We start from the raw sequence: 26,387 nt of genomic DNA on the forward strand, positions 1-26,387 counted from the left end.
GAGAAGATTGGTGCCAGGCCACGGATCTCTTGGAACCTATAAAGACCCGATCGGATTTGAGAGTTGTCCTCGGGAACCCATGGGAAAGGTGGCTGATAGGGGTACGCAAGCGACGGGCTGTGGCTGCTCAGGAGTTGTCGACTTCAGTTTAGCGTGTCTAGACCTCAGACAGCCGCCGGGATGATGGAGAACCCGGGGTGGAGTGCGGGGAAGTGGGGGATGACCCGGGATTGACTGACCAGAGCAGAAGAAAGGTATCAAAAGGTTTGGTCTAGGTGGGTGTCGAGTCCTGTCGGGAATAGGGGCAAGCATGGGTTCGGCGGGGTGGAATGTTTCTGCATGTCTGTGATATATTGTTGTATAGTACTCAACTACGCGGCAGGAAAGCGCAGGATTGCCAAGGTTTTAGCTATATTTGGCTTCTATATTGACATAACAGAGAGGAATATGGATTCTTTGTAGATTGTCTACAATGGCCAGAAGTCAGGCTAACATCATACGTGATGAGGGACAAATGGTGAAGAAAGATAGCCATTCCAATAGCATAGCGTAACTATGCAACAAAAGTGTAGTGTTCTTGATTGACTAGGAAGCTCCTGGCATACGCATATTACTTCCCATCCGGGCCCAAACCGCTACTGAGGGTACGGCCTAAGATGGCCACCTCCCGGCAGGGCCACAGTTTTAGATTTGAGCCACTTGCTGCCCCCCGCCGAGGCGTTATAGTGAATACTGAATCCTCGAGAACGGATGTTCCCATGATCTGGGACTGCATTGGCGAAATTGTGCAGACTCACGTTCCGCGTAAGCGTCCAGGTCGAGGTTTCGTCAAGAGAGACATCGAAACGGGCGGCCCCAGTGGCTGAGTACGCAGACCCGGTCCAGCTCGAGTGATCTGTAAGATTACAGGAGATAGAGCTTCCATTGTACGCAACGAGATCTCCCTCCAGGGCCGACTCGGCCACCGAGACTGCCACTTCTGCAGGCTTGATTGAGGAGTTCTCCTCGATGCCAGCGAAGTGGTCGAACGCCTGGGTGACCTGAGAGGAATTGGCCAGGACAAGGATCCCCGAGGCAGGGCTGATCTTCGTAGCGACCAGGCGAGCGCTGGCAACGACGTTGCCGAACCAGAGCGCGGCCATGTCCTCCTTCAATGTTGTCAGCCGGGAGTTTTCGAAGGAAATCGACGCTCCGCTCTGTCGCTCGGCGGACGAGAACATGACAGTCCCTGCGAGCAGGCCGGCAGTGAAGTCGACGTTCTTGAAAACCGCTTTTTGTGCCCCATCGCTGAAGAGGACGGGGGCGTTCTCGGACAGTCCCACGACGTCGGTCCCGTAGACCTCGCCCAGGGCGTAGAAGATGGCACTGCCCACTCCCGCCGTGTGCGCAACCGCGTCGCTCACGTACACATACCCAGCGGGAGTGTCGCCGGAGAAGGAGGAGCAGCGATTTCCGCCAGAGTAATGGCGGATATTGGACGCGTAAATTGTCCCGTTGCCGGCAGCGTAGAGACCGTGCGCGACGGGGCCGGAGCTGTAGAGATCGGTGTTGCTGACGTGAACGACCGTTGCAGTACCGTAGGCAAAGATGTTGGCTGCTCCATTGTGGACGGTGATGTTGCTGTCCTCAATATATGCCGTTGAGCCATTGGCAATATTGATTGCCGCGTTGACGCCGAAGAAGCTCGCCTGGTTCAGCCAGGTGCAGTATCCTGTCTTGATCACCTCGACGTGAGACAAATTCACACTTGCACTGTCTGTAGCAACGAGCACGCTAGTATCATTCGCGTCGACGGACAAGGTTTCATGGTCCAGCTGCACGTCGGCGTCGGCGTAGTAGTAAGGTCCGGTGATATTGTAGTCCAGGTACATGGGACCGCCGTTGTCGGTGGTGTAGTCGGCCATTATGGCATTGTCCCCGGCATCAGCTGCGATATCAGTGTAATCGCTAGGGTCCACGATGGAGACTGCGCCCATCGCGGGGGAGCCTAGGGCCAGAAGCAGGAGTAGTTGGACCGTCATGTTGTCAAGACAGCTTTGTGCTGAACTATACTTGAATTTTCTTCGTACCTATAGTTCTGGGTTTCCGCCAGCGGAACATTCCAGGTTGGTATTTATAAAGGCGGTTCTATACAGAATTTGCACAGCAGTCCACACAATCTAGCTATCAAATGCAGCGACATTGCAAACCTGCGTAAGTGGGGCCGTAAATACCTGTCCCTTCTAGTAGAGCCTTCGTGAAGACGGAGGTCCCGAGAATGAGGGGGGATAGAATGCCCGGGAGAAATGAATGGGGACGCGTGGCCTTCATTTTGGTTTGCAGGTAACGGGCTAGCCAGAGTTCTTTTTATTATATTTTATTTGTTTGCTGGCGAGGGCCTTGCGTCCAATATTAAGTTTCATACTCTTGAAACCTAGACTGGATCCTTCAGGCGTTTAAGCTTCCAGGATCAAGAAATACCGTGGCTGAAATCACTCTCTGGACTGCTGGACATATCTGGATTGTCAATATATGGGTATTAGCAGGGCACACTTGATTCAGAGTATATTTTAGCTCTGAATTAGGCTTTGTAGGTCGTGACTAGTCTCTTTGAACCAGTATTCAAGGGATTCTTAGGTCAATACTTTCTGGAGTATATGGTATAAAGTATCTGCGCAACTACTGAGGAACAGGATTAACAGGCTGCAAAATCTGACTTCTGTTTGCTACTGACGACCTTGGGCAAACATCGGGGTGAGTTCCTGTGAGCATGTAGTTCGCGCTCAGAATATTTCTTAGAACAAACAAAAACCCAGATCATTGCGGGAGATGTTTGCTGGACGAGGTTGATGAGAAATAAGGTTACACTATATATTCACTTTGCTTATAGAATGCTTGACAGCAGAGACTAGTTTACATTTTGAGACTGAGTGTCAGAGATGCAAGTGCTAAGCATGCATCCCCAAGATTAATCTGTTATTACTGTAACTCTGTGATATGGTCTCGATCTTGGTTTTGAAGATCAAGAGCATATGTAATTCCTAATTGAGCATGAGGTGACGGCAGGACGGCGCAGCGTTCTGTTCGCGATATCTGAGCGGATCAAGAACGTAAAGAGAGATCTGTCACCAGAGGAAGTGCTCAAAATCTGCAAGAGCTTTAGTATTGTCCATGAATCTATGTAAACCGCCATAGGATCTCCAAGGGAACACCGAGATGGAGTATTCTGGAAAGGTAGAAGACGATTTAAACCCATGTTTCACTGCGTCTTCAGCATCCCAAGATCCGTCACTTTGTTACGCTAAGAACCCACCTAAATACCCGGGTGAGTTCAATGGCGATTAGGGCTGGCCATCCATAATAGCGTTGCTCGCGCAAAAAAAAAAAAAAGAAAAAAGAAAAAACTGCCAACGCTCCATGCAATACTCCATTTGAAAAGGGTTTTAACGACAATGACCAACCCAAAAATTTCTACCTGCCGCATACGTAATAGCTAGCCCTCGTTCACTATTCCCCAAATTCGAATCTCTCGTAATCCAGGGCTCGCCCAACTGTACTAAAAGCGGAGTTGGTTCAGGACCTCTCCATAAAATAACTATCAGTACCACTGGGCTTCATAGCTTACAGAATGGATAATCTCATTGATAACTGGGTACAAGGTTTTCTTGAGGATATCCACTATGTATAATAGGGCTATATATAGAGCCTATATTATACAGCCGCTTTTGCAAGATATAGGTGTAGAAGCCATGGTATGGCTATATTCTCCAGATTTAAATCTTATATGGAATTGTCATGTGATGCTCATTGTGTACATCAGGCGTCTGCGCGTGGATGTTGGGATCGGACGCCATATGACGATTGACTGTCTATCTCGTCCATCAGCATTTCCCACCCAGCTTTCCCCATCGATGAGAATAGCGCCATTTCTCACAAGCGAAGAATACCAGGACATTGGCAAGTCAAACTCACGGTTCAACGCCAAGAACCTACAGAAACGAGTACGGGTAGCAATCTGCAATGAGTACCATAAGACCGACGATCCCTCGTTTGTCTGCCTTTCTTCGAAAACCGTTTCCAATATCTTCTCCCGGGCCATCATTACCGCCCAGCATACTTGTTGATGAAAAGATCTCACCAGTTTACAATTCCAAGTACTTCTACCCAGCGAAGCCTGGAGAGGTACTGGGCAACTGTTACCAAGCCCTGGTTAAGATTGGCCGGGGCGTGTCTTTAACAGTATGGCTCGCGCGTGACTTGCAATGGTACCCTCCATGACTTCTGTTCAGTTCAAAGCTCGTCTTTAACAAACATACAGGCATATTGAAGCGCCAGAGCGCGTTGTGGCACTGAAAATCACCAATAGCAATGCGAATGCCGCTGCTCAAGAGCGCGAGGTTGAAGAACACATTTCCGCGGTAGATCCATCAAATCGCGGTCGCTCAGTTAATTGGACCCTACTAGATTCTTTTGAGGTCAGAGGACCGGAAGGTTCTCATTTGTGTCTTGTTTATCCGCCTCTGAGGGAGCCATTGTCGATGTATCAGCGGCGCTTTGACAATGGAAAGATGCCACTTCCCCTTATCAAAACATACATTCGCGCTCTGCTCACTAGCCTCGAATATCTTCACAAGGAGTGCAGAATAGTCCATACAGGTAAGTATATCTTCTGCATTGCTTTTTGTCAGTGACGCCAATCCCAGGCGGCTGTCTAGTCTAAAGCTTGAAAATACCATGGTCACAATCGAGGATCCGACGGCGCTTGCTGATTTTATGGATTCGCAGCTGGAAAATCCGATGGCTTACAAGATTGACTCGACAGGAAGACCAGTACACCAGTCCTGAACTGATTTTGGGCCACTGAGAAGCTTGAGGAGTATACCGCAGCTTGTCGACTTTGGCTTGGCAACTAGACTCGAGGAAGACGACGACTGGGGTGTTTGGCCTATTCAGCCAGACCACTATCGTGCTCCAGAAGTGGTGCTGGGTAATGGATGGCAGATGCCTGCGGATATTTGGAATATGGTGTCCTGGTGCGTCCCGTCATTCTCTAAAAGCCGTTACATCCACTAACATCAGGCCAGTTGTGGGATATGATTGAAGGCAAAGAGCTATTCCAACATATCCACGATCAACAGGGTCACTACGAAGCTAAACGACACGTCGCCGAAGCGATAGCTTTACTCGGCCCACCGCCTCCAGAGATTCTACAAAGGTACCAATACATGCGAGAGTACTTGTGGCCAGAACCTGTCAGACGAGAAGACGGGAGACTATGCGAAACCGCGGAGGAGTACTTTTGTGGGCCTTTCTTTGACAATGATGGTATTCTTGGGCTTCCTCTTAACAAGTGTTTCCAGACTCACCAAACATCTTCGGTCACTTTCTCACAAAGGTCTGGTTCCTGCCCGGAGACTAGGCGACACAGTTCACAGTTTCCTCCCTTGAGGGAGAGGAGAGAGAAACATTTCTAGATCTCGCCAATCAAATGCTTGTCTGGCATCCAAATAAAAGAGAAGCAGCTGGCGAACTAGCAAAGCGTCCTTTTCTCCAACCAGGGAAAACAAGCGACTGATATCTGCAAGGTTGCTAGCGGTCGGCGGCGCTGAGATAGTGCTATGGAATTACCGCTGCGCCAAAGGGGGCAACCCTACTTGGGGAAGGTTGTGAAGGGCTCATTGTAATTGATATTCTTGGCGTCAAGAGCCGCGTACACGTAAGGTTTGCCTGCTCTACATGAATCGCTCTGAGGCCGCTGCTAGACTTAAGACGTTTTCGTTCCTGCAGGACATGACATCAGGACCTGATGTTTCACCCCCCCCCCCCCCCCCCCCACCTCTTCCTTCCTCCTTTTCTGGTGTATTGTGCCCTTGCAATGCTGGGATAGCGCTTTGTAACATCCATAATCAGGATTGATTGGTCCAAGGTGTCTTGTTAAGACGCACTTCCTGGGTGTTACGTTGCATGAGATCACTTTATGACATAAATCTGTTGCGCTGGCATGGTCCCGGTTCTGCGGGTTGCCGGGGTTGGATTTTGCTAAAGCAGCGAGCCGTGTCCCTAAATGCGTGTAGTTCTTACTTTCATCAACATCAGTCTCTTTTCAACACCATAACACAATGGCTTGTGACTTGTGACCGAAAATGGATGCTTCCTTCTATTCAAAGGGGAACCAGGTGAACCAGATTCAAAGCGGACTCGGACGATGTGATCGATTCGCTGATAGGTAAAACGAATCCAATCAAAGCTGAAATTCTGAACTACTCGATGGGCTCAACTTGAGTCATCCCAAATCATGTTTCCAGCCCATGAAAAATTTTGATGGTGTTTCAGCAAAGCATCGATCCTTCGAGGAGCAGATAGCGAAAAGAACAAATTCACCAGGCTAGACAACCCTCCGACATTCTGGCAGATAGAGCGCTAAAACTAAAGAAGAACTGCATTGGACAATGCTGAGGGATGCTAGCGACCCAGGCACGAGCAGGTCTAACTTGTTCGCCATGTCAGATTCCACCTTGAAATGCAATTGGGAAGCCATTACATTGTATTTCGAGAAGTAAAGATGAACGTTTCTTAAATGGAAGGTCGTTTCCTCATCATTCCTTCATGACAGCCAGCTTGCGGAAGCCGTGGATAGTTGGAAGGTCAGAGAGCTGAGAAGCTCAATTAGATTCCATAAGCTGAGGCAGTAATCATTATGGCTCAATTCTCTAGTCAATGAGAAACGTTATACTCAGCGCAACTCTAAACCGAGTCAAATCTAGATCGCGAAGGCCGCGCCTCTGCTACCCATGCACTGCACCAGCTCCGCGCCAGTCGGCTGGACCGCAGCTAACACAGGGGTAAACTGCATAATTTGCGCCAGGCCACTAGTCGAGACTCTCCCGGGAAGTACCTCCCAGTGGCTGGAACCAGGTGGCAAGTGCATGAGTATCTCACCCTCAACGTCTGACAGCTTGGCGCTGGGCAGTGCGCCGGTTGTGTATGGAGATCAGTTTCATACTATTATGATGCCTGACACTGCGGTAGAGCCGTCTTGTTTGACACCGACATACTGTGGTTGACCCGGTGATTCTGTTAGTATTTCATGTTATGCAGGGATCATGAAGTTCGTGTATTATATATTGACCGATGACTCGCTTCAAATGTTCTTGATAGTTAGGGTATTATACCCCCCAGAGCAGACACTATTTGACAAAGACACTATCTTGACTGTTTTGGGACAGCATTGTGACCAACTGCACTAACAGAATCACCGGGGTCAACCACAGTATCTAGGCCAGGTCTTGATACGGAAGAATGCCTTTCCAATAGCTATGCACCGGATGACATGATCATTGAGGCGATCATCTCAGTTGCTGTAGACATCAATCGAGAACGATATGCAGCAAAGGTTAACAAACTCAAGAACATCTGGAAATATGAATATAGGAAAAGACAGATCATCATGGCAGGAATACCACCCCTCACACTAAGGAGCAACAACACCTTAGACAAAGCCAGCAATTCTGAAAGACTTAAAGCAGATCCCTTCTGCAGAAGTCCAAGCAACGTAATAAACAACCTATCTACTCTAAGACTTCAGCGTGAACCCTCAGTTATCAATAGACAAACAGAGCACTGGACCTTCGCGTTTGCGGTTGCTATGTATGATAAATCGAATGATCCTGGAGGTATATAGCGCGCTCTTCATAACTGGTAAATGATATGGCAGCGAAGCTAAATCTAAACCCCCCTGCGCCGCATCGCTGCCTTGAAGACCTTTGCAAAGCCGGAAATATGCTCCCTGTTAAGCATCTTGGCGTGAATACCGGGGCAATCATGGAACTCGACTTTTGTCTCGCAAAAGTCGACCCAGCGCCCAAGCTTGTTCTCTCTCCAATCTCTGCGATCGCGGGCTGCATAGGTAGGCGGGTCTGCCACGAAGACATCCAGGTGCTGCACTTTGCCCTGGGGCTTATACGTCTTGACGTTGACGCGGAAGTTCTCAGCAATATCGCTGATGAGCGCCAAATGCTTGGTGTCGATGGCTAGGGCTCTCGCCCGCTCGGCATCGCCGATATTCAGGATGTGAGTCAGTGCAGCCTGTCGGTCGAGCGTGTGCAGGTATGGTGTGACTTCCACCATGGTCTTCTCGTCAATAAGCTCAAGAAAGAATGCAATATGCAGCAGCACGTCAGTCCAATTCAAGTCGCGCACGTAGTGGGCAATATGCGGGGGATAGTCAATGCTCGCCAAAAATTTGACCTCCTCTCCCTGCGCTTCCAGCACTTTGGCTACTTCAAAGGCTAATGTGGATCCCAAGGAGTACCCTGCAATTGCATACGGACCATGCGGCTGAACTTGGCGAATCTGCGTTGCATACGTCTCCACAGTTTCCTCGATAGAGCCGAATAATTGCTCGTTTGAACCATATCCTCGAGTACGCAGCGCGTACACAGACCGCGCCGGGAAGTGCGCAGCAAGGGCAACAAATACCAGAACTTCGCCGCTTCCAGGGTGGATGCAGAACAACGGTGTACCACCCTGTCTGTGTTGCTGCAGTGGCACGATCGCATTGTATGCAGCTAAATTAGAGCGGGATGAGTCAATCGACCTTGCGATTGCGCCAGGAGTCGGACTGCGAGTCAATGAGCCATTAACGAACAGTCTGTATTTGGTCTTCGCAGGGAATATGGGATCTCACTTATTCAATATGATGGACATTGGGATATCGACCTTGGGGTCTAGCATCCTCTGAAGCTTAGACCTTAGCAATATCAGATTCAACGAGCTCACACCCATGTCGTAAATCGAACCGTCCATACTAATACTCTCAGGGGGCACATGCAGAAACTCAACCAAGGCTTTCTGCACAGCTCTTTCGCTGTCAGTCTCGGCAGGGCGCCACATGGACTGGCGGTAGTGCGCCAGAATCAACTGGTCTGCGCGCTCAATCGACGAATACTCGCCGCTCTCGAGTGCAGCACGCACCTTGCTGTGCGAAATTTTACCAAGCGACGACTTCTCCAGCATTGACTGAGGCAGAGGGATGAGGCGCGCAGGCTTTGTGCCTGTCAGCAGTGAAACTGTCTTGGAAATGGCCTGCGCGGTCTCATATCTTGCGTGATAGTCCTCCGGGACGTACGCCGGCGAGTAGACGACAGCAATTTCCTCAGTGGCCGAGCCAGGAGGGCGGGTCGGTACAACTACTGTGAATGAGCGCACCAGGCCAGAAACGGCTTCCTCCTCAATAGCGGTTTCTAGCTCGGTCGAGCTCCACTTGACGCCATTGACGATGATGGTGTCTTTGGTTCGACCAGCCAGGTTCAAATTGCCGGCATCGTCGATCCAGCCCAAATCCCCCGTTATGAACCAGCCATCCAGCGTGAAGGCGTTTCTGGTCGCCGTTTCATCGTTGTAGTAATGGTCAAATACGACCGGGCCTGCGACTTGGAGCTCTCCGGACTCGCGGGGTGCCGCTGGCTTGCCGGGCTCTGTGATGCTCATAATACGCATGTCCATGCCGGGGATGCAGGACCCAAGACTCGCAAATTCAAGGGACTGCCTGATATCATATGATGGGCAAGCCCGAGAGTAGATGGATCCTGCACATGTCTCGGTCATCCCGAAGCCGGGACGAATCACTTCAGCTTGGACACCACGACGGCGGAGTTCCCTCGTGAGCTCGTCGCAGGTCACGACCACATTGGACTCGCCGCCCGAAATCAGAGCCTTAAGGCTCGACAGGTCGGCCGTGAACGTTGGGTTCTCCCTCAAGCTGTCAAGCACCTTGGTTAGAAAGAAGTTGGGCGCAAATGTGTAGGCCACTCTGTGAGTGTCCAGCAATCGAATAAACTGCAGTGGATCGTGGAGGAGCTCTGATGCCGCAGTATGGACTTGATCGCTGCCCAGTATCACTAAAAACGTGTTTATCAGATCGCGAACAGTGGCAGCATAGAAGACGATGCGCTGGGAGTGTCATACATGCATGTAGATGAATCTCAGTCAAACTAGCAACGTGGTCCAGACCGACCCAGTTGTAAAAGACATCGCCCGGTAGTGTGCCATGATAACTAGATTTGCCCTGGATAGCCGTGAGGAGCTGACCGTGACGCAAAGGTACTGCCTTCGCACTTCCAGTGCTCCCCGAAGTCAACATGAGGACTGCCACGTCCTCTGCCATTTTTTGGACCCCGCAATACTGGATAAGGCCGTCTTTAGCGGCAGATGACAGGAGAGACTCAACATCGTGTAGTCTGAGCTCCTCGAGTCCGAGGAATTCAGGGACTAGCCGCTTGCTTGTGAGCACGACCGGCTGATGAAGCTGTGCGTGCAGGTGAAGCAAGTGGGTTTTGCGCCGCACTGTATCGCCTACAAAGGGAGTAGAAATGGCTGGCAGATATCCAGCAAGTGTCGCGGCCCAGAACCACTCGATTACTTCTCGCTGAGTGTCAAAATGCAACAGAAGGATCGATCCAGACGAGAGGCCAGGAATCTGACCGATTAAACGAGCCTTCTCGCCTGCGTCTGCAAGGAGCTCAGCGTAAGAGATACGAGTCGACGTAAGCACATCATCCTCTCGAGAATAGAATATCAGCCCCCCGCTGGTATTAGATGCCCAGCCAAGAAGCTGTGACAGGTTTCGGAGACACCCAACCGATTGCCGGTGCGCCTCAACCACTGAGCCTACCATTGAGCCGCAAATCAGCGATAAAATAGTTGAAATTGATGTTAAAAAGCTGGGATGTTGACCGGGGCACAGGCAGGACATCTCAGCAGCAGCATCAGCAGGTTTTTGTATTTTTAGATTTGGCAGTCACCTCTTGTTGGCCGTCCTGGAGGCCTGGCCTCGATTAAGGCATTCTGAGGTGGAGATTATCCAGAGTCTCCAAAAACAGAGTGTCCAGAACATGTCAGCACACCTTGGGCCGAGGTCCTGCAGATCAGTCGAGTCGTTACCAATCAGATAACCTGTCCATGCTTAGCAATGGCTGAGTATTCTGGTGCCTTGTGGTGTTGGTCTCTCCTAGCCGACTTGCAATCCGCAATATATTAACACCCCAGTCCAGACCTCCAACCATGACACTGACTGATTTGCTCCCTACATGTATCCCCAAGGTCCCGAACAAAACAAAAAGCCCACCAGAATGAAGTACAATTGCTGGATTTTTGATAATTTGACTTCCTGCTACGAGGTCTTGTTGGCTGGAACAATCTATCAAGCAAAAGTACAAGCTGACGGCTTTCTGCTGACCGACCAACATCATCCCCTGTCTGCAGATGCAACCCTGCGGAGAAAAGAAATCCCACGCAGGTGCGAGGCAAACCCGATTGGCTATTTTCCGCACCTTTTAGAGACACTTGCATGCAATTTGGCCCCTAGGGTTCATTAAAAACATTTTTCAATAAAGTGGCCAGGATCCGGACTCGCCCGATGATCCCAGCTTGAAGGAGCCAAGAGCTCACTTCCTTCCAACTTCATCTCCCGCTATATTAGCCTTTTGCTGAAGGAGGAGCGTCTCGCCCATCGATTGGCCTGTGCTTCTGAGAATCCGCAAGACCCACAACGGGCCGACCCCTGTACCAACCAATCACCTGCGGCGATCAATCGGGGAAATGCCCGTCTCTGGTCGTACGATTTCGGTATGGGGCAGAATGTAGAGTAGATTCAGAAACAGTACCTTTTTTTCTTTCTCGGCATGATATACTACACATGGCTATTGCTAGGTGTTGTCGAGCGTGATCCCTTTGTCCCTGGCACTAGATACGCCTCATCATCGTCGTCCGGCATTGGCGCCCACCTGCCATTCACGTATGCATGTGTCTTCATGCTGATGTTCTCAGTGATGTTGATCCCCCCTCGATGGGATGAATGACGCTTGCTCGCTGTAATCCGGGTGCTCACCTGACCACCGCTATGGATGTAGTCGCTGGCGTCGCGGGAGCGCCCCGGCTGCTGGGAGTTGCCTGCGGTCGATTGACCGGACACCATGCGCGCAAACAGGGGTCGATAGACCGGTAGTGATGCGCAGAGAAGGGCCACCGCGACCTCGACGACGCAGCATAGACCTCCTGGAATCATGTCCCCTATAAAGTGTTGTCAGCCCACTGGGAACACATCGATCGCCAAGAATAAACACGCTTGGGCCTGGCATAACTTACAGCTTGGGTTGGATGTACCGCCCACGCGTCTAGCAAAGGGAAGGCGAATGGCTGCGACAACGCAGGCGCTGGATTTTGTCAGGTTAGCATTGAAGCATCAATGGTTTGTTTAGCCCAAGGTAACAATGGAAAAGTGGATTGGGAACTGACCCTCCGCCCAACCCGAAGTTGAGTGCCAATAATATTTTCTTTCGTTGACTCAGGTTGAGGTTCATGACAAGCCTAATAGGCGATATGAGAATGGCCACATCCAAAACCAGGTTAAAGGACGTATTGAAGAGGCTGAAAATGCTGAAGTCGATGCATGTGCCTCCCACTGCTTGGTTCCACAGTGCCTCGAGAGGGCGACATTGCAGGCAACTGACAAGGACAATTGCGACAGCGTTGAGACAGTTGATCACGCAGAGGAAATAAACCCAGTACTGGAAGTTCTTCTGCGGGAAGATGGCGATGTACAGGGCAAGAATACTCCACTTGACGAATGCGGTGGCCACGCCATAGAGGATAGGATTCAGGATATTAAGCTGGTGGAGCCGCGTATGTCAGCTCTCAAAGTAATACCATAAAAGGATTTCTAATGGTTTGGGGCCGGCGTACAATTGCTAGCATACGCATGTCAGCGGGGTCAGTGATTAGAATTATCTGCCTTCCAGCGCCGTAACGTGTTGACAAGGCGAAGACAGTACAAAACGCTATAAAAAACACCTGGACGGAATAGCTCTCAGCGATGACCTCCCTGTTGCTTGTCAAGAGTATAATACTGACCACTGAGCTAATGACCAAGTTGTCGCTGAGAACGAGCTGACGGCGCGTTTGCAGCCGTGACCAGATGCGCAGCGTCAGGATGATGACTGAGGCAGCACCGCAGATTGAGCAGCAGGCGATAATGTCTGGAACCGTTGAGTCGTTGATGTGCGCCTGCATCCACGCGATCTCATCCTCGGTTGGCATGTTGGCCATGGCGGGCGATTGGGATGGTCCTCTCGGACCTGGGTGTGTCAAAAAAAGGTCAAAGTCGAATATTAAACAATGTCACTGGATTCAATCGGTTATATCTGTGAGATGGAGAGGTGAAGAGGGGAGGAGGGGGCCAAAAGAAGGGGCCAGGGCCGCGCCACCGCTGAGGGAATGTACACGCCGCTAATGCAACCCTTGTCCTGTTCTTCGAACGCGATTGCACGTATTGCAGGAAGCTGCATAATGTCAAGAAACCAGGAAGGATGTCTGGCGCCCGGAGTCATCGGATCTTCTGAGAGGCTTGCCAGGATTAAGTGCCAGGATTAAAGGTGCGACCGAACTCTAAAATATTGCGAGTAAGGCCAGTGAAAAGGGGCCACATCTGCAGGGGCAATTGCCGCCGTCCTCGACCTTTTTCGAGCAAAAATTTGTCCTGCATGACTTTACTTTTTGTTGATCTTGACACCCGATTTAACCAAGATGGCGATCGCGTCGTTGATCTTATGGGGGATCGGCACTCTCATCTGCTACCTGATATACCAGCATTCAACACGGAGCGCGCAGCGGCTGCCGCTACCTCCGGGCCCCAAGCCGCTGCCTATCGTGGGTAACTTGAAAGATTTTCCTCCTGATGGCAAACCCGAGTACCAGCATTGGATACACCATAAGGACCGCTATGGTGGTATTTCCTCTGTTACGCTTTTGGGTATGACGCTCGTCATTATCCATGACAAGAAAGCTGCACATGAGCTTCTGGAGCAGACTTCAGGCAGGACCTCAGGGCGGCCTACAATGGTTATGGCAAACAAGCTGTGTGGCTATGAGTCTATTGTTGTTTGTCAAGACTATAATGCAAGGTTCCGGCGTTGCCGCAAGTTCCTGCATCAAGAACTCGGCACTAAAGTTTCTGCGTCACAATTCAGTGCTGCCCAAGAGCTCGAAGTGAAACGACAACTTGTGCGCGCACTAAACGAGCCTGAAAAATGGCTGGAACATTTCAAGACGTAAGTTCCGTTGGATGGCTCTTGAGATCAGCGATTGTCAACTAACGGCATGCGGCACCAAAATAGCACTGCTGGCGCAACCGTATTAAAAATGGCCTATGACTATACCGTCGATTACCATAAGCCTGATCCCTTGGTGGACTTGATCGACAGAATGATGACCGAGTTCTCTCTCGCCGCGGTTCCCATGGCATGGGCGGTGGATATTATTCCTGCTCTCCAGTATCTTCCAGGTGCACCATTCAAGAAGACGGCGCGGAAATGGAGAAAATCCATTCAAGCAGCAGCATATATCCCGTACCGATTTGTCCAGTCTCAGATGGCAGCCTTGACATACAAACCATCTTACGTCTCAAAGCTCGTCCAGCTGCTGCAGGGAGAGCAGTCCGAGTTGGATCAGGAAGACGAACAGGCAATCATTTGGTCAGCAGCCAGTCTATACGGTGCTGCGGCGGATACCACAGTTATCACTCTTACTACGTTCACCCTAGCCATGATCCTGTTTCCCGATGTGCAGCGCAAGGCTCAGGAAGAGATCGACCGCGTGGTCGGAAACCGTCTTCCCGGCTTTAACGACCGCGACAAGCTGCCATATATTAACGCTCTAGTCCAGGAGGCGCTAAGATGGTGGCCAATTGCACCCATGGGCTTCCCTCACACAGCTACTGAGGGTTTTGAATACAACGGCCTATATATCCCCAAGGGCGCATACCTCCTCCCGGCAGTCTGGTGGTTCCTACATGACCCAGAAGTGTATGCCAACCCGGAAATATTCGACCCAGACCGTTTCCTTGAGCCACGAAACGAACCCACTCCCATGACTGAGGCCTTTGGTTATGGCCGAAGAATCTGCCCTGGCCGGTTCTTCGCGGACTCAAGCCTCTTCTTGAATATTGCGCAATCATTGGCAGTCTTTAACTTCAAGAAGGCAGTGAGCAGCGACGGCAAGGAGATTGAGATCGATGTTAAGCCAAAGCCAGGCCTCCTCACGTATCCGACTAAGTTTGATTTCCGAATCGAACCGAGAAGCGAGAGGCACATACAGATGATCAGAGAGCTAGAACGACAAGATCCTTTGGCAGCGGGCGACGCTGAACACCTGGAGAGTTTTGATAATTTCCAGCCCTTGTAAAGGCGCTGCTAGGGGTGGTCGAGAGGACCAATGAGAACTGCTAACTACCGAGGTTGTTTCTTTAGGGAGCTTTTGTTGGTAACAGTTGGACTATCAAGAGCACAGAAGAAGCTCATCTTATGTAAAATAAAATAGTTCCTTAATCTTTTGGCTTCAGGCAAATTGAAACACTCCCAATTACTTCTGTTATAGCCGCTCGTAGTAGCCCTACTCTACACGATAAACGTATCATGGAGATTCTACTGCAGAAGCCAGTCTGCTAGAATCATGCCGAGCATATGAATACTCTTCACTGACGTGAGTTTAAATGTATATATATGGTGTTTTGGGTTTAATAATTTTGATTAACTGTTTGACTCGAGCGGTTGCTCAGTGGTTTAGTCCCTGCATATAGGGCCTCGGGTCCCAAATGTCCTCGACCAACAACAGACACATGCGCACTTTGATGCGCTAGTGAGGATTAAGTGACTGAGCCCTCGTGTTAAGATGTGTATATCCCGAATCCCGAGGCTCATGATATAATATACGAGAAAACGAGACAACCAAGCAACCACAGTGCGGCCGCGTTTAGTCAATACATGAAACAATGCCTATCCGGGGTTATCGCCTGTAATTTCGCTTTTAAATCCCGTACCACGAAGCCGTCTACAAAGCATGTGTTCAAAAACAGTGAAATCAAGAGTCCTAGAAATATTCTCTATTCTAGTGTCACTGGTATATTCTTAGTATACAGATCGACAATTTCAGCCTTATTAAGGACCTAGATAGACAGCTGAACGAGGCATGGCTTCAGCATCCAGAAATTGGGATAACCAGTGCACTTGTATCCCAGCGTGGGTAATCGCCTCAACCAGGTTCCCCGATTGATGGTCTGTTGCGTGAACCACATCCCCCGCCAGTTTCGCGGCGGGCGTGCTAAAAGTGTATATGTATCGGAAAATCTACGGAGGGCGAGCTTGCCCTTGCCCTTGCCCTTGCCCTTGCCCTTGCTCTTGTTCAAGTTTGAAAAATGATTTTACTCCTAGCAGATGATTTCATAGGCTGCCATCACTGCTGCCAGGGCCATCTCATTCAGGCGAGGATAGCGGAAGATGTCGGTGACACCTAGCCTGATATTTGCTGCACGTGAAGCTGTAGCCTGTGGCATTACCGCAATGGAATCGCGCCGAAATGGTAGCCATGGTCCGCGCCAATGGTTACGCTGCGAGTTAGGTGCAGGGCGCGGGCCCGGAGACTACGCAGGCAGATTTTAATCTCTGTTGTCGGCCCGCGTTTCAGGAGGTTGCGCTGCCGACATCCAGACCCATCTCATACTCTTTCCTCACCAGGGACTCGGCGCTGAACGAGATGCGTGGGCTCGACCTTACCGGACAGATTGAGGAGTAGAGGCTCGACGGCGAGCCAGCGGTGGGCGCCATAAAGGCCGAAACCGGTCCGTAGGGGAGAGCACGCAGTGTAATACGTGCCAGATGATGCCATCCCGGTGCTCGAGGTCGAGGAGCTGGATTTCTTCGTTCGTCGTCGTAGTGAAGCTTTTCAAGGCCAGGACTGTGCGGAGTAGAGCGCGGTATGTGCAGACTAAGACTAGACAAATGATTGCAAAAATAGCAAGAACAACAAACAGCGAGAAGAGATCACGATCTTCCAACAAGACCAGCCCTGAAGCTGTCCACAACCAAGCGATATTCTCCATAAGCGCATTGTCAGTGGGGCCTAAATCCCAGAAGAGCACTGTATCAGAGGGGAAAGCGTCCCCGCCACCGAAAGCGCAAGGGAGGTGAATGAGTAGCGTACATAGAAGCATCTGGAGCTTGAGCGCGAAGTCGCGGGTTTCACGGATCCGCAGCACGACGTCGAAAAAGCTTATCCTGAACTATCTGTAGACGCGAGATTCAATGTATGCTTCTTCAGACTCTGGGAAGGAGAGATCTACGTCTTTGGAGTCATAACGGGCGTAGCGGCCAGGCGGATAATCTCGATCTGGGGTGTCTGGCGGTTGACCTTAATGCGGTAGAGAATTGCCTTGCTGCGGCTCCAGGAGAGAGAGGCGGCCGTTGAGAGCGTAGTTCATGGTGATTGTTTGGCCATTGTGGTTATGAGAATAGTTTTGTTTACTGTCCTGTTGCCAAGTATAGTCTCGTGGTGAGATCTTACGAAAAGGATCAACACTTAGCATCAAATCCTCCAGCGAATACAGTATATATAGTTCTTAGGTTACTGCCTTCCAAAGATCAAACTGCATATCCCGACTGCAATCAACTCACCGCACATGGTTAGCAAGAGAGTGCCATCGATTCCGAAGTAGCCGCAGCCCTACCATGGCAGACTATCCCGACGATCATGGGGCTTCGGTCTGCACGGGGAGAACGCTGATCCAGTGGGCTTGTTAAAACTACCAATCACATATAGAATGGTGCCGTAGCCGGATCCTTTTCTAGGGTTATCCGTAGGTTCTGACTCGTCTAAAATTCAGGGTCTTGTGGCCATGGAATTGGTCTTAATTCTGTGTATTTCGGTGCCTGGGGGTATCGCCGCCGCTGCACGGTGCATCATAAATCAGTGTGGTCCTTAGTAAAAGGTTGAAAGAACAATTATTGTCGTGCGAGAAGCTTTAAAGGGCTCTTGGTGCCCTTGGACGCGTGTTGGGGTGGTATCAGGTCGTGGCGCGGTGGGGTTGATGGTAAAGTCTAGAGTCGATTATTATTTCATCCAAACCTCCCGCATCTGAGACCGAAGCGAAGGGGTGCCCATTTAATCAGTTACAGGGACTATATACACCTGCTGTCTTGGCACTGGGCCTCCAATAGAGCGCGTTGAGTTATAGAAGTGATGCTGCAAGTATATATTGCGGTGCGCCAGTATAGTCCGCTCCATCTCAAAATGAATTACGCATGCATAAACATATTGTCTCAGGCCAAGTAACGTCTACTGTAGCAATCCCGCTCACAGACTCAGCGCATCCTGGTTGTTTACCGCTGACCAGTCGAGGCCGCCAAGAAGAGGGCTCTTGGGAAAGGAAAGCACTATTACATCTTTGCTCTTCGTACTGAGAAGGACCATCAAGGAAGTGTATCATGTCCCGGTATCATGTCACATCGTCCATAGCAAGAATTGTCTAACAGTATTCATTTCAGGACTGGCGCGTGCTTTAGTATAGTCCCCGCAAAAGACGGCGCGGATCCAGGAGGTTTCAAACTGGCTGGACGCAACAACAGAGCACTACCGCACCGCTACATGCCTCTTGATTTCCAAGCGGTCAACTAGGTTACCGATGGCCAAGGGATGGTAAGCAGAGACCAGTAATACCGAAGGGTGGATAGGGATGACTATGTGAGCGATGGTCTGGGGGCCGCATAGTGAGGAGCCATGATCGTCTAATCAATTGCGACTGGAAATCGCGCTGGTGCTATCGACTATCGTTAGGGACCATTTATATGTTATCAATATTGCTGGTTAGTCCTGTTTTAAGGTTTCTGAATGGCTCATCCCTATTTCTTACGCTGTACGTGACCTCAGTAAAGGCCCGATCCACCAGTGCCACCATGAACCACCAAATCAAGATAGGTTTATAGTAGTTTGCACCCCGGTACTTTGTAGAGAATCTATGCTTCCTGCTTAATAGAGAAGCCGGTGGGAATAATAGAAAGATGGAAAGGTCCGTAGCAAAAGAACTGGCCGCGGGTTCAGTAATGTACCCTACACAGACATCCAGCGTTCTCGTCCACACTCACTTTCGACTAAGCTAGCTACGCCTTGACGCGCGATTCAACCGATAATGGACAGAAAGAAGAAGTGCATAATATGATTCCAGCCACAATCTAGATGACCCCGAAAGCCGTCCCGGAGAGCTCTTGACCAGTGTGGGAGGGACCCAGTCTCCCTACTTGGGAAGCGTGATCAGTCGGTTCGATACAAAAGTGACCTTGTAGAGAACTCAGCTTAGAAAAAGAAAAGGGGGCTTCGGATGCGGCACTTCGGACGCCGCAGGATAAGGATATAGGTCTAGTAATGCTGCGCACCTGAGGTACGATGCACAGAAGCCAGTACTGATAGCCACGCAATACCCGTTGTGATCGTCGAATTCCTCAAAATTTATCTACCAAGCTATAAAATTCGGCGGTCGCCTAATCCGTCACTGGAACAGCTGGCCACGGTCCCGGGGGATACGGTCCTACTCGGGCACAGGTATTGCATCGGCCGTAAGAGCTGTTAATCATTTCCCGGATCCTGCAAGCCCTCTGTCGAGACATATCTCAGGACTGCACATGCATTGCTAATAGATTCTTACACAGCAGGTATAATAAAGTTGGCTTACGTCGCGATCCTGGTTCAAAGGGTCGACTAAGATTAAAGGATAGTACTACAGCCGCCATGTTACTTTGCTATCTCTGAAACGCCCGCCTGGAAATAATAAATCTAGCCTGGTATACGAGCCCTAGCTCATCGTCTGTTTGCAGATCGATTTAAGTGTAAACCGCGCACCTATCACGGATAGCGTCGGAGTAGTAGGGGACATAGGGCACTTAGGGCACTTGATCGGCACAGGGGGAAGATAAGCGATTCACATCCCGGCGAGAGGAGCCAAAGATATCTCGCTCGTACCGCGAATGGGAGTGACTTGTTGCAGTAAGTGCGGCTCCAGGTTCTTTCTCTGTCTCTTTATGGGCAGTATGTCAATAGCCCTCGATGTTTTTAGTCGCCTGCAGGTATACATGATCTCCGGTCAGATGGCCTGGCAGGGATACCGGGAACCTCCGACAATACTAAGATTATATTATTTCTGAATCTGGCCATCTTGCGCCATCCGCTCGAGAGTGGTGCCTAGACTAAGTCTAGGCACATCCGCGAAGATCTGCAAGGCTCCGCAGCCACTGAGCGCCCAATCTCAAGGTCGGGCGAATCACACGATCACTCTGGAGGATGTTGCTGGCGCTAGAGCAGATTCAACTCGCTTCGAGCGTCTTGGGTTGCATTTTCAAGAGCAGCAGCCCTGACGCCACCTGCTGGTCCTTTGATTAAATGTCGGGTAAAGCCAGGTAAGCATTGTGGCTGCTTAGGCGTCGGTGTCCGTTGACAAAGGCAATGCTTGGTGGTGATAGCTTGCAGAAGTGACATGGCTTCCTACAAAAGGTGGATCTAGGGCAAGTTGTTTAGGCATCTGGCGTGCTGGCGGTTGGCGAATCTCTTGAGCCTCTTGTGAACGCCTTGAAATTACCTCCAACGGCGACGATCTGCAGACGATAAGCCCAATCCTTCCTCCGGGCCAATGCTACACCCCTCTGCCAACAAGGTTCTAGTGTGTTCTTAGTGCAATGCTGTCCACGCGAAGTCTCACTATCGCAGATTTTCTAGGCCAATCGGCGGCCCACGCTGCCACCACTTTGTCTCTGATAACGTTTGAAAGGTCCCGTGCATTGCCTGCGCAGGGAAGCCCTGATCCTTCACCGATCCTGCCAGTGCTGAAGGGTTGCAAAGATGAACGCGGTTCAGACCGAGCCGTGTCAATTTGCCCTGATCGGCGTGGCTATGACACCTCGCCCGGAGCTTGCGACTGGATAGGAACCGAAAAGCTTCCTATATTGTCACAACAACAATGCATTTAGCGATGCGAAACGACGGCAGAATACTACCTTCTGCTTCGGTATCCGCGGAGGCTTCACGTTCAACCTCATTCTCCGGGCGTGGTTGGCTGCTGCTCGCAGATCATTGTTGGATGTAGATGTTGACAGATAGGAGTCGCGATGGGATGGACAGGATGGGTTAACGAGGGGTCAAGACTATAAAGGCTCCGTGTAAACCCGCCGAATGGCTTCTTACATCGTTCATCCTCCAAGCAGTCAGTCCCAGTTACTCAGTCATCCATCCAGTTCATCATGAAGTTCATTGCCCCCGCTGCTCTTCTGGCCTTGCTCCAGGCTGCCAGTGCCTCTCCGGTCGACATCAAGACCAGCACCACTGGCCTTCAGGTTACCCTCTCCCAGGTTAACAACACTCGCATCAAGGCTGTTGTGCAGAACACCGGTAGCCAGGAGGTCACCTTCATGCACCTGAACTTCTTCAAAGATGCCTCTCCCGTCAAGAAGGTCTCTCTTTTTCGCGACAGTATGTTCTATCCCATCCTTTCTTGCTGCACTAAGCTCCAGCATACTGACAATCTGCAGATGACGAGGTCAAGTTCGAGGGTATCAAGTATCGCGTGCAAAGCAGCAACCTCTCTGACAAGGTCCTGACCTCGCTTGCCCCTGGTGCCTCCTTCGAGGATGAATTCGACATTGCCACCACTGCCGACCTCTCTTCTGGTGGCCCCATTACACTCCGCTCCCAGGGCACCGTCCCCTTGGTGAAGGACAGGTCCATTAAAGGCCGTATCCCCTACACCTCCAACGAACTGACCATTGAGGTCGACGGCGCCGAAGCCTCCAAGATTGCGACCGTCGGGTCCAAGGTTAAGCGTACTGAGCTCTCCGGCTGCTCAGGCGATCGCGGCGCTGCGCTCGAGACTGCTCTGCAGAACGCAGTCTCGCTGGCCAACAAGGCTGCTAGCGCCGCCAGCGAGGGTGGCGAAACTTTCACCACCTTCTTCAAGGATGACTCCAGCTCCACCCGCGAGACCGTTGCTGCTCGCCTCAAGGCCGTTGCAGAGGAGGCCGGTTCCACCTCTGGCGGTTCCACCACCTACTACTGCACCGACACCCTGGGCTACTGTGAGCAGAATGTCCTTGCCTACACCCTGCCTTCACAGGACCTTATTGCCAACTGTGATATCTACTACTCCGACCTTCCTGCTCTTACAGACACCTGCTATGACCAAGATCAGGCAACTACCACTCTGCACGAGTTCACTCACGCTCCGGGCGTCTACTCCCCCGGTACTGATGATCTGGGCTATGGATATGATGCTGCGACAGCCCTGGATACCGACGATGCCCTTAACAATGCTGACTCGTATGCCCTCTATGCTAACGGTATGTTATCCTTCTTTCAACCTCCATCGCTATGCCGAATCATGCTAACTTGTCACTTGCACAGCCGTCAACCTTGGATGCTAGACGGATATCCACACTAGGGAATTCTAACCCGCGGCGGAATTGGCGCTGGTGGCTGACGGGATTAATGATGCAATGCGATTTGATATATTGCTAGAGTATGCGGTGTATATAAGAGCTGGACATACCCTCTTCTTCTGTACATAGCAGCTGCTGAAATAGTATTTCATTACTCAAGACTCCCTTCAAAAGCCGTTCGTAGTACCAACTTTATGGTTCCTAAGACGTGTTTTCGTACCGTGAAGTAGGGTCACTGCAGACAAACACATGGAAGATTCTCATTTGGGTATCATTGATTGATGTAGCTGGAAAGCTCATTCGTTCATCCGTATAGGGTGTCGGTCAGTGGTAACTCGTGGATAGGTTGAGCTTTTGGGCTGAACATCCTTGGCTACGTATGCAGAAATTCAGTAGTTTACAGCCAAAGAGAAAGGGTCGGCATTTTCAACTATACTAAATAGCTTTTTTCCAGTGTCGTTACACTGTACTCGTTACTCATAATTCACTCATCAGTCCTTGTTGTTCGATCCCCAATATCTTCGATTAGCCTTGCCTTTAGATAGTCAATCGTTATCTCACCTCTAATGAAGACCTCATCATACGCATCCATAGATATAACTTCCAGAAATATTTCCTCATCCCAATTTAACTATCTAACAATTTTTTCAATCCTCGTGGACCTTACCTCGGGGCACCTCTGATTCAAACATCCCTTGACCACAGACGATCCCCTGCCGCAGACCATGATATTTTAAATAACAATACTGTCCAGGAAATTCCCTTCGCCAAGTCCATTCAGCCGGCTGAGTCCTGTATCCAGCTTGAGGGTGAGATTTCAAGGTTTTTACTTTTTCATTTGGAGGCGCCTGGATGTCGGCATACTGGCAGCTGAACAGACACTGATATTGATGAGTTCCAACACATACATACTGTTGTATGTTTTTCGTTATTTTCCAGACGCGTATCATGTACTCTTATCTCCTCACTCTGACCATTTGAATCTAATTCTACTAAGCGTATATTTGCTGATATACTCATTGTCTCGGTCACAGAGGACGAAAACCCTACCACCACCTCCGCATCACCATCACCAGCGGCGACTGTCGCATGATAGAAGGTTAGGCTCGATCATACATCGCTATGTATCTTTGATAGCAGCATTTAGACATTATCTGACCAAAAATACATGTTAGGTTCACGAGCACTCTACTCAATAGGCCTCATCCCAGAAACGTCCGGAACACCCTCACCCTCGACCACTCTCGCGTTCACGATCCCGTACACGGGCAGCTCCGCGAGTCTTGATATCACATGGTGAAGTGTAGGCAATTGCTCCCAATCCAACGGATCGATCTGAAAGCTGGCCTTGGAGGAGGTCCACACCCTGTGCGGACGGGGAACCGGCACAGCCTCTGAGAAGGGGTCGAAGACGGCATACTCTTCGGCTGCCTGATTCTTATTTGCGGCGCCGGTCTTGGGGATATACTTATAAGCCAAAATACCGTCGTCAGCCTCTCCGCTGAAGCCGCCGGGGGTCGATGCTGGATCGACCTCGACCAGGTCCTCGAGTAGGAAATGGCCCCAGAGGGCTCCCTGCCACCCCGTGCGGATACGGTAGGAGCTCGCTCGCCGGTAAATATCCACCGAGGTGTAAAGCTTGGGTGCGCCCAGCTCTTCTCTTCCAGAGACGATGGGATCCGTCAAGGACTCGAACAGGATGGGCAGGTAGGAGCCTCGGATCACGGTGCCGTCCTGCTTGACGTATTCAACCCCATGAACATACAAGCCTATGTGAGAGTACCCTGAGCCGCCGAGCCATTCCATCTTGTTCAACGTGGTTTTCGAAAAAGAAGCATATGCTACAGTATCTGGGGCGCTGAACCGCCATCCACGACGGCCCGGGGGGAACAGATTCTGCAGGACTGTGCGTGACGTTTTGAACTTAATGGAGGCTGTCGTAAATGTGGACTTGGTTCCATTGCGAGGCAGGCCCAGATGGTTCTGGCGAGGGCCAGGCATGGGCCCAAACCCAATAGGCATGCGCCAGTAGGGGTTGGGGATGCGCTTCCACATCCATTCGCGAAGTCTCTGTGTCGAGTTGTCCCATTCATCATGGCCGAAGTTGTAGTTGGTGAATCCGTACACTAGCCTTTATTTAGTACAGAGCTGCTTAAAAGGAGAAAAATAGAGAGAAAGAGGGAATGACTTACTATCAGCGGTGGACTGACCGTCAGTCCGGTCCTGGCCGGCCAGCCGAGAGAACTGCTGGATCCGAGTGGCACGTTCATGGCGTATCTCGTCATAGAGTCGAAGACGCTCTGGGATCTCTTCTACCGTGGTCCCTAGGGGAAGCACAACGGCCAGAGAGGCGGCGTCTTCAATAGCCACGCCAGCTCCCTGGCCCTGGTGTGGCAGGAAAGGGTGGGCTGCATCGCCTAGTAGAGCTAACCGTGCCTCGTACCACCGCGGAATCTCCTCCATATCCAGCAGTTTCCAGACCCGGACACTCTTAGGGTCAGCTTTAGCCAGCAGCTTGAGCACCGTCGGGTCAAAGCTGGAGAAGATCTGAAGCATGCGCTGCAGATTGCCTGAGTGACCCCAGCCCTCGTCTGCCTCTTCAGCAGAAGCCGATTCCGCCGCGGGATGAATGAGCACGAAATTCAGGACCGTGTTGTGCGATGTGGGATACATCACAATGCGACGGTCCGTCCCATACCAGATACACAATTCGCCGGGCCGTTCGACCAACGCTGCTGTCTCAGGGTCGTCCAAGGCAGCTTGCTTCGGTACGAGAAACCGAAAGGCACTTCGACCACAGCAGGCGGCCTTGACGTTTCCTCCAGGAACAGCACTACGCGTGACTGAGTGGACGCCGTCTGCGCCAACCAGCACGTCGCCGTGGAACTGGCTGCCATCCTCCAGGGTGACGGTGGCTGTCCCGGGGTCGACTTGCACTACCCGGCTGCCGGTTCGAAAGGGGATGGCTTGGTAGACGCCATCTGGGCTCACGGCAATTTTCTTGAGCTGATTATGTAGGTCGACGCGGTGGGCTAGCAGCCATTGCTAGACTTGTGGTGAGTACAAAGTAATTGCTGTCAACTAGCACTCGCAGTTACTCACATGCTGCCATCTCTTGTTAGGCTCGGCCAGGTCGATTGCTCGCTCGACTTTCCCGAGGGAGGTATACTCCACTAGCTGAAAGAATCAGCTCTTTTAGCATCACTATCAAGGCCTGGGATCATTGGGACCATGGACGGCTCTCTTACCCTCTCCATCAAATTCGCCCCGAACTGCTGCGCGTCAATGCTCAACCGCTTCAGAATCCCGTTTGCATTAGGAGCAAGATGGAGTGCCGCGCCAGTTTCGACAGCCAGTCGAGACTGCTCGAAGATCTGTGCCTATCAGAGAGATTCCCGTGGAATGTACGGTGACTGTCGAAACAACAGACCTGGACTTGATGGCCCTGCTTCCGGAGGGCGATTGCGGCCGTTAAGCCCCCTATGCCACCACCAACTACCAGTATCTTCAGGGGAGAAACACTTGCTGTCTCCTGCGTGGAGGACGTTCCATTAGGGACTGCCATTGCGAAGATTCATTGATTGTCAACACGGACGTGGCAGGCACAACTGCTGCACGGGGAGTAGGGGAAAGCGGGGATTATTACGTCCTGAAAGCAGGAAGGCTCTCAATTGTAAACGCTTTACTATTATGAGGCAGTCAACCTTGTCTTGATAAGCCGTTAGCCTTCGGATGCGCTTCATGTCGGGTTAGGCCTGTTCGGGACCACCTCCTCCTTATCCCCCTCTTACCCGGTGCCCCCACCCGGTGCAGGAGACAACACCTCGCCCGAGGGCCGGATACGACTCATGTGTGGCTCAAAGGAGCGCTTAGTTGCTGCTATGTCTGAAATACTGTGCCTTAATCTGTACATTGACGGGCTCAGGGACCGATATCAGGGAGTCCAGCCATACCAAAGACCACGGTTACTAGGGCTCAGATGCGGGTAGTAAGCCGCATGTATAAATACACCGAATAGTTTGCTCTGAGCTCTCTGATTCCTGTCAAACTCATCATCTGAGTAGGTCCTGCCACCCAAAATTCCAGAGCGCGCATTGGGGTTCTTTG

General features: G+C 50.9%; 9 protein-coding genes across 9 annotated transcripts; 4 read left to right on the forward strand and 5 right to left on the reverse strand.

The window, feature by feature from the left end:
- Positions 1 to 635: 635 nt before the first annotated feature.
- Positions 636 to 2,021, reverse strand: BDW70DRAFT_153285 (uncharacterized protein; the record flags this gene model as incomplete). The annotated part of the gene is made up of 1 exon (XM_073739604.1): positions 636 to 2,021. One exon carries the CDS (start codon positions 2,019 to 2,021, stop codon positions 636 to 638), a length of 1,386 nt encoding a protein of 461 aa, XP_073592342.1.
- Positions 2,022 to 3,952: 1,931 nt separating this feature from the next.
- BDW70DRAFT_171343 (putative protein kinase) lies at positions 3,953 to 5,748 on the forward strand. The gene is made up of 7 exons (XM_073743190.1): positions 3,953 to 4,244; positions 4,298 to 4,639; positions 4,695 to 4,817; positions 4,848 to 5,004; positions 5,064 to 5,304; positions 5,340 to 5,374; positions 5,408 to 5,748. Exons 1-7 carry the CDS (start codon positions 4,000 to 4,002, stop codon positions 5,552 to 5,554), a joined length of 1,290 nt encoding a protein of 429 aa, XP_073592343.1. The 5' UTR covers positions 3,953 to 3,999; the 3' UTR covers positions 5,555 to 5,748.
- Positions 5,749 to 7,704: 1,956 nt separating this feature from the next.
- Positions 7,705 to 10,654, reverse strand: BDW70DRAFT_163470 (non-ribosomal peptide synthetase; the record flags this gene model as incomplete). The annotated part of the gene is made up of 3 exons (XM_073741304.1): positions 7,705 to 8,599; positions 8,666 to 9,878; positions 9,946 to 10,654. The coding sequence occupies 3 exons, from the start codon at positions 10,652 to 10,654 to the stop codon at positions 7,705 to 7,707; spliced, it is 2,817 nt and encodes a 938-aa protein (XP_073592344.1).
- Positions 10,655 to 11,511: 857 nt separating this feature from the next.
- Positions 11,512 to 13,275, reverse strand: BDW70DRAFT_111237 (uncharacterized protein). The gene is made up of 5 exons (XM_073734539.1): positions 12,889 to 13,275; positions 12,721 to 12,828; positions 12,274 to 12,647; positions 12,124 to 12,191; positions 11,512 to 12,048 (listed from the first exon to the last, which is right to left on the reverse strand). The coding sequence occupies exons 1-5, from the start codon at positions 13,081 to 13,083 to the stop codon at positions 11,669 to 11,671; spliced, it is 1,125 nt and encodes a 374-aa protein (XP_073592345.1). The 5' UTR covers positions 13,084 to 13,275; the 3' UTR covers positions 11,512 to 11,668.
- Positions 13,276 to 13,484: 209 nt separating this feature from the next.
- fmaG (cytochrome P450 monooxygenase fmaG) lies at positions 13,485 to 15,384 on the forward strand. Its single transcript, XM_073734540.1, has 2 exons — positions 13,485 to 14,084; positions 14,151 to 15,384. Exons 1-2 carry the CDS (start codon positions 13,561 to 13,563, stop codon positions 15,214 to 15,216), a joined length of 1,590 nt encoding a protein of 529 aa, XP_073592346.1. The 5' UTR covers positions 13,485 to 13,560; the 3' UTR covers positions 15,217 to 15,384.
- A 592-nt stretch (positions 15,385 to 15,976) lies between these two features.
- On the reverse strand, positions 15,977 to 16,695 carry BDW70DRAFT_153290 (uncharacterized protein; the record flags this gene model as incomplete). The annotated part of the gene is made up of 3 exons (XM_073739605.1): positions 15,977 to 16,207; positions 16,268 to 16,450; positions 16,531 to 16,695. The coding sequence occupies 3 exons, from the start codon at positions 16,693 to 16,695 to the stop codon at positions 15,977 to 15,979; spliced, it is 579 nt and encodes a 192-aa protein (XP_073592347.1).
- Positions 16,696 to 20,211: 3,516 nt separating this feature from the next.
- BDW70DRAFT_143191 (uncharacterized protein) lies at positions 20,212 to 21,557 on the forward strand. The gene is made up of 3 exons (XM_073738073.1): positions 20,212 to 20,252; positions 20,316 to 21,318; positions 21,378 to 21,557. Exon 2 carries the CDS (start codon positions 20,529 to 20,531, stop codon positions 20,817 to 20,819), a length of 291 nt encoding a protein of 96 aa, XP_073592348.1. The 5' UTR covers positions 20,212 to 20,252; positions 20,316 to 20,528; the 3' UTR covers positions 20,820 to 21,318; positions 21,378 to 21,557.
- BDW70DRAFT_171349 (Deuterolysin metalloprotease family-domain-containing protein) lies at positions 21,090 to 22,366 on the forward strand (the record flags this gene model as incomplete). The annotated part of the gene is made up of 3 exons (XM_073743191.1): positions 21,090 to 21,318; positions 21,378 to 22,181; positions 22,246 to 22,366. The coding sequence occupies 3 exons, from the start codon at positions 21,090 to 21,092 to the stop codon at positions 22,263 to 22,265; spliced, it is 1,053 nt and encodes a 350-aa protein (XP_073592349.1). The 3' UTR covers positions 22,266 to 22,366.
- Positions 22,367 to 23,468: 1,102 nt separating this feature from the next.
- Positions 23,469 to 25,947, reverse strand: BDW70DRAFT_171352 (putative salicylate hydroxylase; the record flags this gene model as incomplete). Its single annotated transcript, XM_073743192.1, has 5 exons — positions 25,711 to 25,947; positions 25,529 to 25,660; positions 25,383 to 25,457; positions 24,473 to 25,325; positions 23,469 to 24,406 (listed from the first exon to the last, which is right to left on the reverse strand). Exons 1-5 carry the CDS (start codon positions 25,843 to 25,845, stop codon positions 23,469 to 23,471), a joined length of 2,133 nt encoding a protein of 710 aa, XP_073592350.1. The 5' UTR covers positions 25,846 to 25,947.
- Between the last annotated feature and the right edge of the window lie 440 nt (positions 25,948 to 26,387).

This window comes from Aspergillus foveolatus, assembly GCF_047715535.1.
Source record: "Aspergillus foveolatus strain CBS 279.81 unplaced genomic scaffold BDW70scaffold_70, whole genome shotgun sequence".
In the NCBI taxonomy this organism is placed as follows: domain Eukaryota; kingdom Fungi; phylum Ascomycota; class Eurotiomycetes; order Eurotiales; family Aspergillaceae; genus Aspergillus; species Aspergillus foveolatus.

Coding starts and splice junctions, on each gene's coding strand:
- BDW70DRAFT_171343 (XM_073743190.1), top strand. CDS start 4,000: ATGAGTACCATAAGACCGACGATCCCTCGTTTGTCTGCCTTTCTTCGA. Junction 4,640..4,694: donor AGAATAGTCCATACAGGTAA/GTATATCTTCTG, acceptor GCGGCTGTCTAG/TCTAAAGCTTGAAAATACCA. Junction 5,005..5,063: donor CTGCGGATATTTGGAATATG/GTGTCCTGGTGC, acceptor ACATCAGGCCAG/TTGTGGGATATGATTGAAGG.
- BDW70DRAFT_111237 (XM_073734539.1), bottom strand. CDS start 13,083: ATGGCCAACATGCCAACCGAGGATGAGATCGCGTGGATGCAGGCGCAC. Junction 12,648..12,720: donor ACATGCGTATGCTAGCAATT/GTACGCCGGCCC, acceptor CGGCTCCACCAG/CTTAATATCCTGAATCCTAT. Junction 12,192..12,273: donor AACTTCGGGTTGGGCGGAGG/GTCAGTTCCCAA, acceptor GACAAAATCCAG/CGCCTGCGTTGTCGCAGCCA.
- fmaG (XM_073734540.1), top strand. CDS start 13,561: ATGGCGATCGCGTCGTTGATCTTATGGGGGATCGGCACTCTCATCTGC. Junction 14,085..14,150: donor TGGCTGGAACATTTCAAGAC/GTAAGTTCCGTT, acceptor GCACCAAAATAG/CACTGCTGGCGCAACCGTAT.
- BDW70DRAFT_143191 (XM_073738073.1), top strand. CDS start 20,529: ATGCTGTCCACGCGAAGTCTCACTATCGCAGATTTTCTAGGCCAATCG.